At 38.5% G+C, this 14,290-nt stretch overlaps 1 protein-coding gene across 2 annotated transcripts in view; it reads left to right on the plus strand.

Annotated features, from left to right (window-relative positions):
* Positions 1 to 1,216: 1,216 nt before the first annotated feature.
* LOC125411803 (vomeronasal type-2 receptor 116-like) overlaps positions 1,217 to 14,290 on the plus strand; it is a 46,106-nt gene continuing 33,032 nt past the window's right edge. For both annotated transcript variants that reach the window (XM_048452155.3, XM_087910139.1), the window contains exon 1: positions 1,217 to 1,413. In XM_048452155.3, coding sequence (XP_048308112.3) covers positions 1,217 to 1,413 — 197 coding nt within the window. The remainder of the gene's footprint in view (positions 1,414 to 14,290) is intronic.

Consider the following 14,290-nt stretch of genomic DNA (forward strand, 5'->3'; position numbering starts at 1 on the left):
GTAAGTCTTATAAGCAAGCACAGCATGACTTGCCTACTTTTGTTCTGCTTTTCTTGCAGTCCATACCCACCGAAAGAGGCTCATCTGTTCACTCTCATCAAAACGTCCTCACACTGGCAATTCAGGGTCTAAAAAGTAAGCAAAAAAAGAGGTGAATTGGAAAATTGTATAAGAAGAATTTATACATTGAATCCAGGGTCATTTCACAGTTTCTATTTGCTTGGTAGATTCTCAACAAGACTTCTTCATGGCCATTACCAGAAACTAAAATGAGCAAAACACTATAGGCAATAACGTATAAGCAGAACAATTTGGTGAAAACAAACAAGTGATTTGTGAGAACTGAGGCTCATGGAGGGCGATCATGTTTTAGAAATCAAGTACTTGCCTTATCTTCTCTTCTATAATGATTGGTTGGGAGGAATGAGAGATATTATTTAGTATTTGATATGTTGGACACATGATCTATAGGGATCTTGTTGAATATTCAAAAACAACATTTTTGAAATGCTGTAAAATTAACTGATTCTGTGATTATTTGGATTGTCGTAGAACAGTAGGATTCAGTGCAACTTTCATTTAGGGCTGATTATTGGTTCTCAAGACTATGGAAGCACAAGATTTGGTTAGATATTCTGTTACTGTCAGTTGTACAGTATAGGTCCCACTGTGCAAGCTGTGTGGAACTCAATTTTTCTATCAATGGACCTGTTTTTCCCTGACAAGGGCATTGTGAAAGAATTTCCAGTGTGCAGCTAGGAGTTTTGACTTTGTGTGTCCTTTCTGAAATATTGCTGCATGTCTCAGTGTGAATTATCTAACAAAAATCCACTGACATCATTTCCACAGGCATCAACATTAAAAGATTGTTCTGGCAGTCCTGGGACCAAATTTTCTCCAAACGGCATTCTCTAAGGAGCCTTAATTTCCACAAAATTAAATGATGTTATGAAACTACCTGAATTATCCTCATATATATTTCTCAACCAGATTTGATCACATGCATAACAGGTGCACAGCCATAGGGGAAGAAAGTATCCTAGATTCCTCCAGAGGCGAGGAATCAACTGGGAAATAAAGGAATCATGAATTCACAAATAGCCTCTCCTTTGGCTGCAGATATAAAAGCAGGTGGGAATATACGGTTGCCCATATGATGTGCTGATCTGAACAACACTTCACAGCACACACTGCCAAGGCTCTGAGTAGGAAAAAGATGTTCACTTTGATTTTCCTCATCTTTCTCCTGAACATTTCACTTCTTGTGTTCAGGTTCACTCATCCCCGGTGCTTTTGGAGAATGAATCAGAATAAAGACAGGGATGAAGACATGGTGAAAGGTTGTGTCTTTTTCTTTGGAACATTTCAGTTTCCTGAGGAGAAAGATTATTTCAACAAGCTTCTGCATATACCGTAAGTTCCTTGAAATTTCTATGTAAATTTCATCATGTATATTTCATAGGGGCACAGAGGATGAGAATCAGAGCAATGCTGCATACCAAGAAACAACCCCAAATTCTTTTAGAGACCCAATACTATTTTTGTACTATTAATTTGTCCAGGGAGTGTTCTGTTATTCTCCCTGTTACCCTCCTACTTATAAGGCTGGAAGCTGAGTGAAATGGGGATTCAATAACTTGGTCCATAATATATATCCCTCCTTTTGACTGTTTCCACAACAGAGTAGTCAGTGATGTCTTACTGAAAGAAACCTCATACTAGTCAATGAATATCAGACTAAATGGGTGCAACTAAATTGTTATTGATTAGAGTCTGTGATGACCCTTTAATCACCATGCAGCCTCATATGTATGTTCAGGGCAACTAATATGTGTGGCACTTCTAGCTCCAGAGAGATTTTACATCGCTATTCAGTTACTTTCTGAGATGCTCTGCATGTGGTCACACTGTGCCTTCTAAAGCTGCATGAAAGATGAAAGTAGAAGACCTGCCCACTGTGAAGTTCTTATGTGATTCTGTTTCTCCATACTTTATATATATGTACAACTGCTGGTCTTTATCTCCACAGTAGTTCTTCACTGTCTCTTTAGAGTAAAGAAAGAATACATGAAAAGCAAATGATATGTTTGCATTCTTTGAAAGGCGAGTTGTCACTAATGGTGGTAATTGCTTCTTGCCACTTGCCTTCATTACAGCTGTGGCGTGTGATATTTGGCAACACTTGAGAACAGTTACCCACTAGCTCATCTTTACGATTAGTTTATTTATTTATTTATATTTATTTACTTGATTATTTATTTATTTATAAAAATTTCCACTTCCTCCCCTCCTCCCAAGACCCTCCCACTCTCTCCACTCCCTCTCCTCCTCCCTCTCCAGTCCTAAGAGCAGTCAGGGTTTCCTGCCCTGTGGGAAGTTCAAGTTCCTCTCCCCTCCTTCTAGGTCTAGGAAGCTGAGCATCCAAACAGACTAGGATCCCAAAAAACCAGTACATGCAGACGAAACAGGACCCAGTGCCATTATCAATGGCTTCTCAGTCAGCCCCCATGTCAGTCACATTCAGAGAATTTGATCACATGCTCGTTCAGTCCCAGTCCAGCTGGCCTTGGTGAGCTCTCATTAGATCAGTCCCCTTGTATCAGTGGGTGAACGCACCCCTCGCGGTCCTGACTTCCCTTTTCATGTTCTCCCTCCTTCTGCTCCTCATTTGGACTTTGGCGGCTCAGTCCAGTACTCCAGTGTGGGTCTCTGTCTCTATCTCCATCCATCGTCGGATGAAGGTTCCCTCTGATCCTGACTTCCTTGCAAACGTTCTCCCTCCTTCTGCTTCTCATTTGGACCTAGGGAGTTAAGTCCAGTGCTCCAATGTGGGTCTCTGTCTCTATCTCCATCCATCGCCAGATGAAGGTTCTATGGTGATATGCAAAATATTCATCAGTATGGTTATGGGCCAAGGCCAGTTCAGGCACCCTCTCCTCTGCTGCCCAGGGAACAATCTGGGGACCTCTCCTTGGACCAGGGAACCCCTCTAGAATCAAGTCTCTTGCAAACCCTAAAATGGCTCCCTTAGTTGAGATATATACTTCCCTGATCCCATATCCATCCTTCCTCCCTCCCCCCCAACCCATTCCCCAAAGCTGTCCCCAATCCTCCCCTTCTCCCTTCTCTCTAACCATCTCCCCTTACTTCCACCCCGCCCCTATGCACCCAAGTTTGCCTGTCAATCTTGTCTACTTCCAATATCCAGGAGGATAACTATATGATTTTCTTCAGGTTCACCTTCTTATTTAGCTTCTCTAGGATCACGAATTATAGGCTCAAAGACCTTTAATTATGGCTAGAATCCACTTATGAGTGAGTACATACCATATTCCTCTTTTTGGGTCTGGGTTACCTCACTCAGTAAAGCGTTTTCTATTTCCATCTATTTGCATGCAAAATTCAAGATATCATTGTTTTTTACTGCTGAGTAAAACTCTAATGTGTATATGTTCCACACCTTCTTTAACCATTCTTCTATTGAGGGGCACCTAGGTTGTTTCCAGGTACTGGCTATTACAAATAGTGCTGCTATGTACATAGTTGAACAAATGCTTTTGTAATATGATAGGGCATCTCTTGGGTATATTCCCATCATCTTTACAATTATTTAAGAATCGTGTGTCTCTTCTCTTTATGTCTAAGCTGTTTATTCACTGTCAATTATATCTCCTTTATCTCTTACATTCCTCTTGCAATAATTTTACTAATTATAGCTCTTTATTTTTACCAATTTTGGCACTATTCACATTTTGTTTTGGTATTGTTGATTGTTGTTTTCAAACATAACACTTTAGATCACTAAGAATTCAAGTCATTGATGCTTCTTAATGTTTAGTGTGCAGGACTTAGCATTTCACTTTCATAAGTTCTAATCTCAAATTCCTATCTAGTGTTACTGAAAATTTCAATGACATTTTCCATATGGTAATAAAGATTTTTAAAGATCTTTTTAATTTCAAAATGTATAGATAAATATCTATATTTATATATAAAGATATCATAGTGGTAAGACATCTAATTGGGAAATAGATTGTATTTAACTCTGAGTGCATCATTAAGCATGAAAGCATATGTTTGAGTTAGATGTTTATTGTTCAGATGATACATAATGATAATGTGTAAGAGGACATAAGAGTTATTATTTTCCCTTAAACATATTCACAAAATGATATTGTTCTATTCCTAATACTTGTTAACTATTTATATTATTAAAACACATAAATATTTCCATATATTGTACACTTTATTTTATTTTACAAACATGTAATACTGTCACAAACGAATCTCACAGCAATTTTCAGATGTACCTAGTTCTTTATTGCATGCCAATATTGTACGTGTATAACTGGAAATGTAGACAAAAGATTCTCTGTCCAAGAATATTTATGTTGTTCAGATATACCAGGCACAAATACATTGAACTTACTTGTGTCAACATTAACTGGACAATATCGGCATACATGCTCTTAATCTCTGCGTTCATGAAATGGAGCTGGAGTATCACTGTGCATTTGAAGCCAGAGGTAACTAAAGCCAGGTATTACTCAAAACTATGAAATCCATTCCCCTTTATTGCCTATGTGTGTATTTCTCATGTCCATACACACAGACACATACATATGTTTACCAAATGTACACTGTTATTTACATTTATTATAAATGAAGCTGTTAAAAACATTTTGTGCCTTCAATAGATAAACCAGAAAGAAAAAAAAACAAGATGATGATGATAGAGATGAGGGAATATGTTAAGTATATTGCCCACCGAATATAATGAATTATTAGAACAGGAGCCAAACATTGACCCAGAAAGACTACTGTGTACTCACCAGTCATTCATTCTTCGAATGCCTTATCCAGTTCAGGTTGTTTCATAAAGATTACCAGAATCTTAACTAATAAAACATGTATGTTTTATATTGCTCAATGATTTCAAACTGAAAATATGATCATGTTTCCTGTTTCATCAAAGCCTGTACCTTTCTATTTATGTTCTGTGCACGTGCCCCAAAACCAGAGACAGACAGCTCTTTCTAAGAAAGTTGCAAAGGGCTCATCTTACTTATGCGAGATTCACTCTCATGAATTTTTAAAGTTCTTTCAAGCTTCCAGCAACTTCTGTCATTCCGACGTCACAACACAGGCCTTTTGTTTCAATCATTAAGGGAGGTTGGGAATCCTGTCCAGTACAAGATCATCCTTGTTCTGACACAAATGATCATCTGTAGATCTCTGTCCCAAATAAACACGGTTGCCTTTTACAGAGCACTAACTGAAAACTACTGTTTTGCTCTGGCCTTGGCTTTTTGCATTGGTGATGTCAGCAGGAACCCTGGTCTTTTACCAAGTATGTTGCTAGTATTTGAATTACCAGTAGAGATGGTGTAATACTGTGTTACAATTGCACAGTCTCATTCATTTTTTTTTTCTGACAAAATAAGAACCTCTCCATTAATTCTGTAATGATGAGATCAGGTGTGCTGTGGTGTTTACAGGACCTTATTGGGCAACATCAGTCATAATAGGGTTAGTCACAGACCTCTAAAAATCTCAGCAGGTGAGTATTTTTGAGTGTTTGCAACAACACTCCTTGTCTCCATTTCTACCATTTCCAGGTGCTAAGAAAAGTGTGAGGGAGATCATGGCCACACACATTTGTCAAACTGTGTAGTTAAAGGCTACTATTCAGAGACTTGATGGGGTTTTTGCATTTCTCTGCTTGAAGCAGAGATGAGGAAAGAAGTAACAAGTGAGGGGCTTTTCTAGAATACTTGGCAAGCAGTGTTTACAAGTTCTTAAGAGTGCATGTTACTTCATGCTGCTCCCTGTGCCCTAGGTCGTTCAGCTCACCTATGGACCCTCTCATCCTATCCTGAGTGATAGTGGTCAGTTTCCATATCTGTATCAGGTGGCCCACAAAGATACATCTCTAGCTATGGCCATGATTTCTTTTATGTTTCACTTAAACTGGAACTGAATTGGGCTGCCTATCTCAGACAATGAAGCTGGTGCTCAATTTCTCTCAGATTTGAGAAAAGAGATGGAAAGTATATAGTCTGCTTTGACTTTGTGAATATGGTCCGAGTCAACATGCATTTATGTTTGTCAAGACCTGAAGTATATTATATCCAAATCATGGCATCATAAATGTTCTTTTCATTTATGGTGACACAGACAGTACTCTAACAGTGTCCTTTAGAATGTGAAAATCGCTTTGTATAGAAGGAATATGACTCACCACCTCACAGTGGGATTTCTCTACAAGAAATAGGAACTTCACAATTGACTTATCCCTTGGTGCTAGCTTTTGCACACCAACGTGGTAAGATGTCTGGTTTTAAACTTTGACCATACATTAATCCATCTCATACACATAGATGAATACCTGACAAGTCCAGGTGGATGAAATTTAGAAGTCCTGGCTTCTAAGTGTCAGACATTGAAAACTTTTCATTCAATGCTTTATTGGAAAGGCTAATGGTACAGACTTTTGTAACATGAGGGGGCCTGAGTTAGCTAATAAGTAGCCAGACCTAATGGGCCAATCAGCATAATAACTTATGGAGTCCTTTGTGTGGTTTTCTTTGGGCTTGCCAGCTGTGGGATACTGGACAGGACAGAAACCCCCAACAAACAAACAGCCCCTTTTCATGTTACAGACTTTTGACATGGTCTTTAGCGAGGGCAGTTAAGATGTATACAATGTTATGTATGTTGTGACCCATGCTGTGCATGCTGTGGCCCATTTCATGTATGGGATGGTTCTTCAACAGGAAGATAATTAGTCACTGAAGAACAGGAAAAAATCTGATATTAACTGCTTGGAGGTAGTGTTTCTTCTATTGGATGATATTTGGTGTCATCAATGCCATATTGTATAAGAGGCTCTCAGATGTTCACAATTACTATTTCAAGAAATATTCACCAAATAGAAAGATTTCTGAACATTTTTATTATTTATTTTTATATTTTTAAAAATTGTTTTTAATGAGATATATCTTTTTCTCAGCTCTCCCCTCTTTCTGCCATCTTTTATGGTTTCCATGCTCCCAATTTACTCAGGAAATCTTGTCTGTTTCTACTTCCGATGTAGATTTGATTCATATATGGATCTTAGGGTCCTTATTGCTGTCTAGGTTCTTTTGGATTGTGAATTGTAGGCTGATTTTTCTTTGCTTTATGTCTAAAAGCCACTTATGAATGAGTACATACTGTATTTGACTTTCTGGGTCTGTGCTACCTCACTTAATACCATATTTTCTAGATCCATCCATTGACCTGCAAATTTCTAGATGTCATTATTTTTTTTCTCCTGTACTCCATTGTGTAAATGCACCAACTTTTCCTTATCCGTTCTTCCATCAAGTAGCATTCAGGTTGTTTCCAGGTTTTGGCTGTGACAAACAGTGCTGCTATGAACATAATGTAGCATTTGTCCTTGTGGTATGATTGAGCATATTTTACGTATATATCCAGAAGTGGTATTGCTGAGTCTTGAGGAAGGTTGTTTCCTAATTTCCTGAGAAATCTCCATACTGATATCCAAAGGAACTGTACCAGTTTGCACTCCCACCAGCAATGGAGAAGTGTTCCCTTTACCCCACAACCTCTTCAGGATAAGTTGTCATCAGAGTTGTTTTTTTTTTTTTTTTTTATCTTGACCACTCTTACAGGTGTAAGATGGAATCTCAGAGTTGTTTTTATTTGCATTTCTCTGATGGCTAAGGATGTTGAGCATTTTCTTAAGTGTCTTTCACCATTTTAGATTCCTATGTTGAGATTTCTCTCTTTAGGTCTGAACTCCATTTTTTATTGGATTATTTGTTCTTTTGAGAACCAATTTCTTTCTTTTTTTTAATTAAAAATTTCCACCTCCTCCCATTTCCCCCCTCCCCCTCCTTCTCCAGTCCTGAGAGCAGTCAGTGTTCCCTGCCCTGTGGGAAGTCCAAGGTCCTTCCCCCTCCATTCAGGTCTAGGAAAGTGAGCTTCCAAACAGACTAGGCTCCCACAAAGCCAGTACATGCAGTAGAATCAAAACCCAGTGCCATTGTCCTTGGCTTCTCAGTCAGCCCTCATTGTCAGCCATGTTAAGAGAGTCCAGTTTGATCACATGCTCTTTAGGTCCCAGTCCAACTGGCCTTGGTGAGCTCCCATTAGACCAGCCCCACCGTCTCAGTGGGTGGGTGCACCCCTCACGGTCCTGACTTCCTTGCTCAAGTTCTCCCTCCTTCTGCTCCTCATTTGGACCTTGGGAGCTCAGTTCAGTGCTCCAATGTGTGTCTTTGTCTTTATCTCCATCCATCGCCAGATGAAGGTTCTATGGTGATATGCAAGATATTCATCAGTGTGGCTATAGGATAAGGCCAATTCAGGTGTCCTCTCCTCAGCTGCCCAAGGAACAAACTGGGGCATCTCCTTGGACACCTGGGAACCCCTCTAGAGTCAAGTCTCTTACCAACCCTAAAATGATTCCCTTAATTAAGATATCTAGGTCCCTGCTTCCATATCCACCCTTCCTCCATCCCAACTGTCGATTTCCCCCAAGCTCTCCCCATCCTCCCCTTCTCACTTCTCTCTCCCCATCTCCCCTTACCCCTACCCCATCCCCACCCTCAATCTCCCAATTTTTGCCTGTCAATCTTGTCTACTTCCAATATCCAGGAGGATAACTATATGTTTTTCTTTGGGTTCACCTTCTGATTTAGCTTCTCTAAGATCACGAATTGTAGGCTCAATGTCCTTTAATTATGGCTAGAATCCACTTATGAGTGAGTATATACCATGTTCATCTTTTGGGGTCTGGATTACCTCACTCAGGATAGTGTTTTCTATTTCCATCCATTTGCATGCAAAATTCAAGATGTCATTGTTTTTTGCCGCTGAGTAGTACTCTAATGTGTATATATTCCTCACTTTCTTTATCCATTCTTCCATTGAGGGGCATCTATGTTGTTTCCAGGTTCTGGTTATTACAAATAATGCTGCTATGAACATAGTTGAACAAATGCTTTTGTAGTATGATAGGGCAGCTCTTGGGTATATTACTAAGAGTGGTATTGCTGGATCCTGGGGTAGGTTGATCCCGAATTTCCTGAGAAACCGCCACACTGATTTCCGAAGTGGTTGCACAAGGTTTGCATTCCCACCAACAATGGATGAGTGTTCCCCTTACCCCACATCCTCTCCATCAAAGGCTATAATTGGTGTTTTTGATTTTAGCCATTCTGACAGGTGTAAGATGATATCTCAAAGTTGTTTTGATTTGCATTTCCCTGATTGCTAAGGAGACTGGGCGTGACCTTAAGTGTCTTTTGGCCATTTGAACTTCTTCTGTTGAGAATTCTCTGTTCAGTTCAGTACCCCACTTTTTAATTGTTCAGTACCCCACTTTTTAATTTAAAGTCTAGTTTCTTTTTTTTAAACATTTATTTATTTATTATGTACACAGTGTTCAGCCTCCATGTATGTTTGCAGGCCAGAAGAGGGCACCAGATCTCATTACAGATGGTTGTGAGCCACCATGTGGTTGCTCGGGATTGAACTCAGGATCTCTGAAAGAGCAGTCAGAGCTCTTAACCTCTGAGTCATCTCTCCAGCCCAAAGTCTAGGTTCTTAAGTCCTTTATATATTCTGGAGATCAGACCTTTGTCTGATGAGGGGTTGGTGATGATCTTCTCCCAATCAGTAGGTTGCCTTTTGTCTTAATGACAGTGGCCTTTGCTTTACAAAAGCTTCTCAGTTTTAGGAGGTCCCATTTATTCATTTTTGCTCTTATTGTCAGTGCTACAGGGGTTTTACTTAGGAAGTGGTCTCCTGTGCCTATGTGTTATAGACTACTTCCCACTTTCTCTTCTATTAGGTTCAGTGTGTCACCAGAAAATGGAAAGATCTCCCATGCTCTTGGGTAGGTAGAATTAACATACTAAAAATGACAATCTTACCAAAAGAAATCTATAGATTCAATGCAACACCCATCAAAATCCCAGAAAAAAATCTTCACAGACCTCAAAGAATGATACTCAAATTCATATGAAAAAGCAAAAAACCCAGGAGAGCTAAATTCTGTACAATAAAAGTACTTCTGGAGGCATCACAATCCCTGACTTCAAACTCTACTACAGAGCTATAGTACTGAAAACAGCCTGGTATTAGCTTAAAACAAACAGGAGGACCAATGAAACTGAACTGAAGACCCAGATATTAATCAATACACCTTCAAACACCTGATATTTGACAAAGAAGCAAAAAATATCAAACGGAAAAAAAGAAAGCCTATCTAACAAATGGTGCTGGCATAACTGGATATCAACAAATAGAAGAATGAAAATAGATCCATATTTATCACCACGCACAAAACTCAAGTCCAAATGGATCAAAGACTTCAACATAAGGCTGGTCACATTGAACCTCATAGACTAGAAATTTGGAAGTACACTTAAACGCATTGGCAAGGGAGACAACTTCCTAAAGATAACACCAGTAGTAATAAAAACAATTAATAAATGTGACCTCCTGAAGCTGAGAAGCTTCTGTAAATCAAAAGACATGATCAATAAGAAAAAATGACAACCTACAGAAAAGGAAAATGTCTTCATCAACCCCACATAGGACAGAGGTCTGATCTCCAAAAGATACAAAAAACTCAAGAAATTGTTCCTCACTCACCCCAGCTACTGCCTCTCTCTTCCTATCCCATCCCAGCTCGCACCCAGGCACCCCTTCCCTTCTTCCGGACATAAGATCCCCCAGGTCAGCCTGTTCTGGGATTGGGAGGGGTTCTGAGTGCAACCACACAGGAGTTCCTTTGTTTCACTAAGCCTGTAGGCAGCAAGTTAGGTCTTTTGTCTGCAAGGTCCCTGGCCAGCAAGGGGCCCTGATCCTGTACCAGAAGATCCATCAAGAACATTAGAAGGAAGAGATGGGCAGGTGCCAATGAAAGAATTCCTCCAACAATCTGAAAAACAATATGATATCACCAGAATCCAGTGAACATACAACAGGAAGACTTGAACACCCTACTCAAGAAGAAGTAGAAAAAAATGACATTATGAAAGTGATAGAGTCCCATAAACAGGATGTAAAAAAACTTCCTTAAAGAAATGGATGAGAAGAATAACAAAAAGTTTGAAGAAAATAAATCAGAAAAAGATACCCTAGAAAACCAAGAAAAAACAATCAAACAGATAATAGAATCAGTTCAATACTTGTAAACTTAAATGGAGGCAATGAAGAAAACACAAACCGAGGGTCGGCTGGATATGGAAAATCTAGGTAAATGAACAGAGAAGACAGAGACAAGCATAACCAACAGAATATAAGAGACAGAAGAAAGAATCTCAGATGCTGAAGACACCATAGAGAAAATAAATGCACTGATCAAAGAAAACAATAAATCCAACAAATTCTCATCACAAAACATTCAGGAAATCAGGGACACAATAAAAAGACCAAATCTAAGAATAATAAGGGTAGAAGAAGGAGAAGAATTACAGTTCAAAGGCCCAGAAAATATATTCAACAGAATTATAGAAGAAAATTTTCCCAACCTAAAGAAAGATATTGCTATAAAGGTTCAAGAAGCATACAGAACACCGAATAGACTGGATCAAAAAAAATTCCCTTGCCATATAATAATCAAAACACAAAACATACAGAATAAAGAAAGGATATTAAGAGATGCAAAGGAAAAAGGTCAAGTAACTTATAAAGATAAACCTATCAGACTACACCAGAAAATGGAAACCATGAAAATGGAATCCATGTTTTCATGGAAACCATAAAAGACAGAAGGTCCTGAATAGATGTGTTGCAGAAACTAAGAGACCATGGATGCAAGTCCAGATTACTATACCCAGCCAAACTTTCGTTCACTATCAATGGAGAAAACAAAATATTCCAGGATAAAAACAAATTTAAACAATACGTAGCCACAAATCCAGCCTTACAGAAAGTAATAGAAGAAAATCACAACGCAAGGGGTCCAACAATGCCCACAATAACTCAGACATATAGCTACTCTTCACCAGCACAACTCAAAGAAGGGAAACACGCAAACTCTACTACCAAAAATAAAAAATAATAATAACCAGAGTGAACAAACACTGGTCATAATATCACTACACTCAATTCACATATAAAGTGGCACAGACTAAGAGACTGGATACGAAAACAGGATCCAACATTCTGTTGTTTACAAGAAATACACCTCTACCACAAAGACAGACATCTACTCAGAGTAAAGGGTTGAGAAAAAGTTTTTCAATCAAATGGATCTAAGAAACAAGTGGGTGCGGCCATACTAATTTCTAACAAAATTGACTTCAAACTAAAATCAATCAGAAGAGATGGAGATGGACATTTTATACTCATAACAGGAACAATTCATCAGGAGGAAGTCTCAATCCTGAATATCTATGCCCCTAATATAAAAGCACCCACTTATGTAAAAGAAACATTATTAGAACTCAAGGCAGACACCAAACCACACACCAATAGTAGGAGACTTCAACACTCCTCTCTCGCAAGTGAACAAGTCAGTCAGACAGAAACCTAACAGAGAAAAAGAGAACTAATAGAGGTAATGAATCAAATGGACTTAACAGACATCTAGAACATTCCACCCAAATAGAAAAGAATATACCTTCTTCTCAGCATCTCATGGAACTTTCTCAGAAATTGAACACATACTCAGTAACAAAGCAAACTTCCATAGATATAAAAAATATTAATAACCACGTGTGTCTTATCATTTAACCATGGAATAAAGTTAGAATTTAACAATAATTCTACCTCCAGAAAGCCTACAAACTCATGGAACCTGAACAGTCAACTACTGAACTACCCCTGGGTCAGAAAAGAAATGAAGAAAGAAATTAAAGTCTTCCTTGAATTCACAAAAATAAAGACACAACATACCCAAACCTATGGGACACTATGAAAGCAGTGCTAGGAGGAAAGTTTATAGCTCTACGTGCCCACATTAACAACAACGGAGAAAGCTCACATTAAAGACATAACAACACAGCTGAAAGCTCTAGAAAAAAAGAAGCAGATTCACCCAGGAGGAGTAGAAGACTGGAAATAATGAAATTGAGGGCTGAAATCAACAAAATAGAAACACAGAAAACAATCCAAAGAATCAATGAAACAAAGAGCTGGTTCTTTGAGAAAGTCAACAAGATTGACAAACCTTTATCCAAACTAATCAAAAGGCAGAGAAAGAACATGCAAATTAACAAGATCAGAAATGAAAAGGGGGACATAACAACAGAAAATTCAGAGAATCATTAGGTCTTGCTACAAAAGCTTATATGCCACAAAGATGGAAAATGTAAAAGAAATGGACTTGTTTTTAGATAAGTACCATTTACCAAAATTAAATCAAGACCAAGTGAACAATTTAAATAGACTTGTAAGTCATAAGAAAATAGAAGCTGTCATAAAAAAGAAAATCTCCGAACCAAAAAAAGCCTAGGACCTGATGGTTTTAATGCAGAATTTTATCAGAACTTCCAAGAAGAGCTGATACCTATACTCCTTAATGTGTTTCACATACTAGAATCAGAAGAGTCATTGCCAAATTCTTTTTATGAAGCTACAGTTACCCTGATACCAAAACCACACAAAGATACAACCAAGAAAGAGAATCACAGGCCAATCTCACTCATGAACATCGACGCAAAAATCCTCAACAAAATACTGGCAAACTGAATCCAAGAACACATTAGAAAAATTATCCATTATGATCAAGTAGGCTTCATCCCAAAGATGCAGGGCTGGTTCAACATACGCAAATCTATCAATGTAATCCATCATATAAATAAACTGAAAGAAAAAAAAACCACATGATCATTTCATTAGCTGCGGAAAAAGCATTTAACAAAATCCAACACCCCTTTATGATAAAGGTGTTGGAGAGATTGGGGATACAAGGATCAAACCTAAATATAATAAAAGCTATTTACAGCAAGCCGACAGCTAACATCAAACTGAATGGAGAGAAACTCAAAGCCATTCCATTGAAATCAGGAACACGACAAGGCTGTCCACTCTCCCCATACCTCTTCAATATAGTGCTTGAAGTTCTAGCAATAGCAATAAGACAACATAAGGAGATCAAGGGGATTCGAATTGGAAAGGAAGAAGTTAAACTCTCATTATTTGCAGATGATATGATAGTGTACATAAGTGACCCCAAAAGCTCTACCAAAGAACTCCTACAGCTGATAAACACCTTTAGTAATGTGGCAGGGTACAAGATCAACTCCAAAGAATCAGTTGCCCTCCT

This window comes from Myodes glareolus, chromosome 1 (genome assembly GCF_982192425.1).
Source record: "Myodes glareolus chromosome 1, mMyoGla1.1, whole genome shotgun sequence".
Taxonomy (NCBI): domain Eukaryota; kingdom Metazoa; phylum Chordata; class Mammalia; order Rodentia; family Cricetidae; genus Myodes; species Myodes glareolus.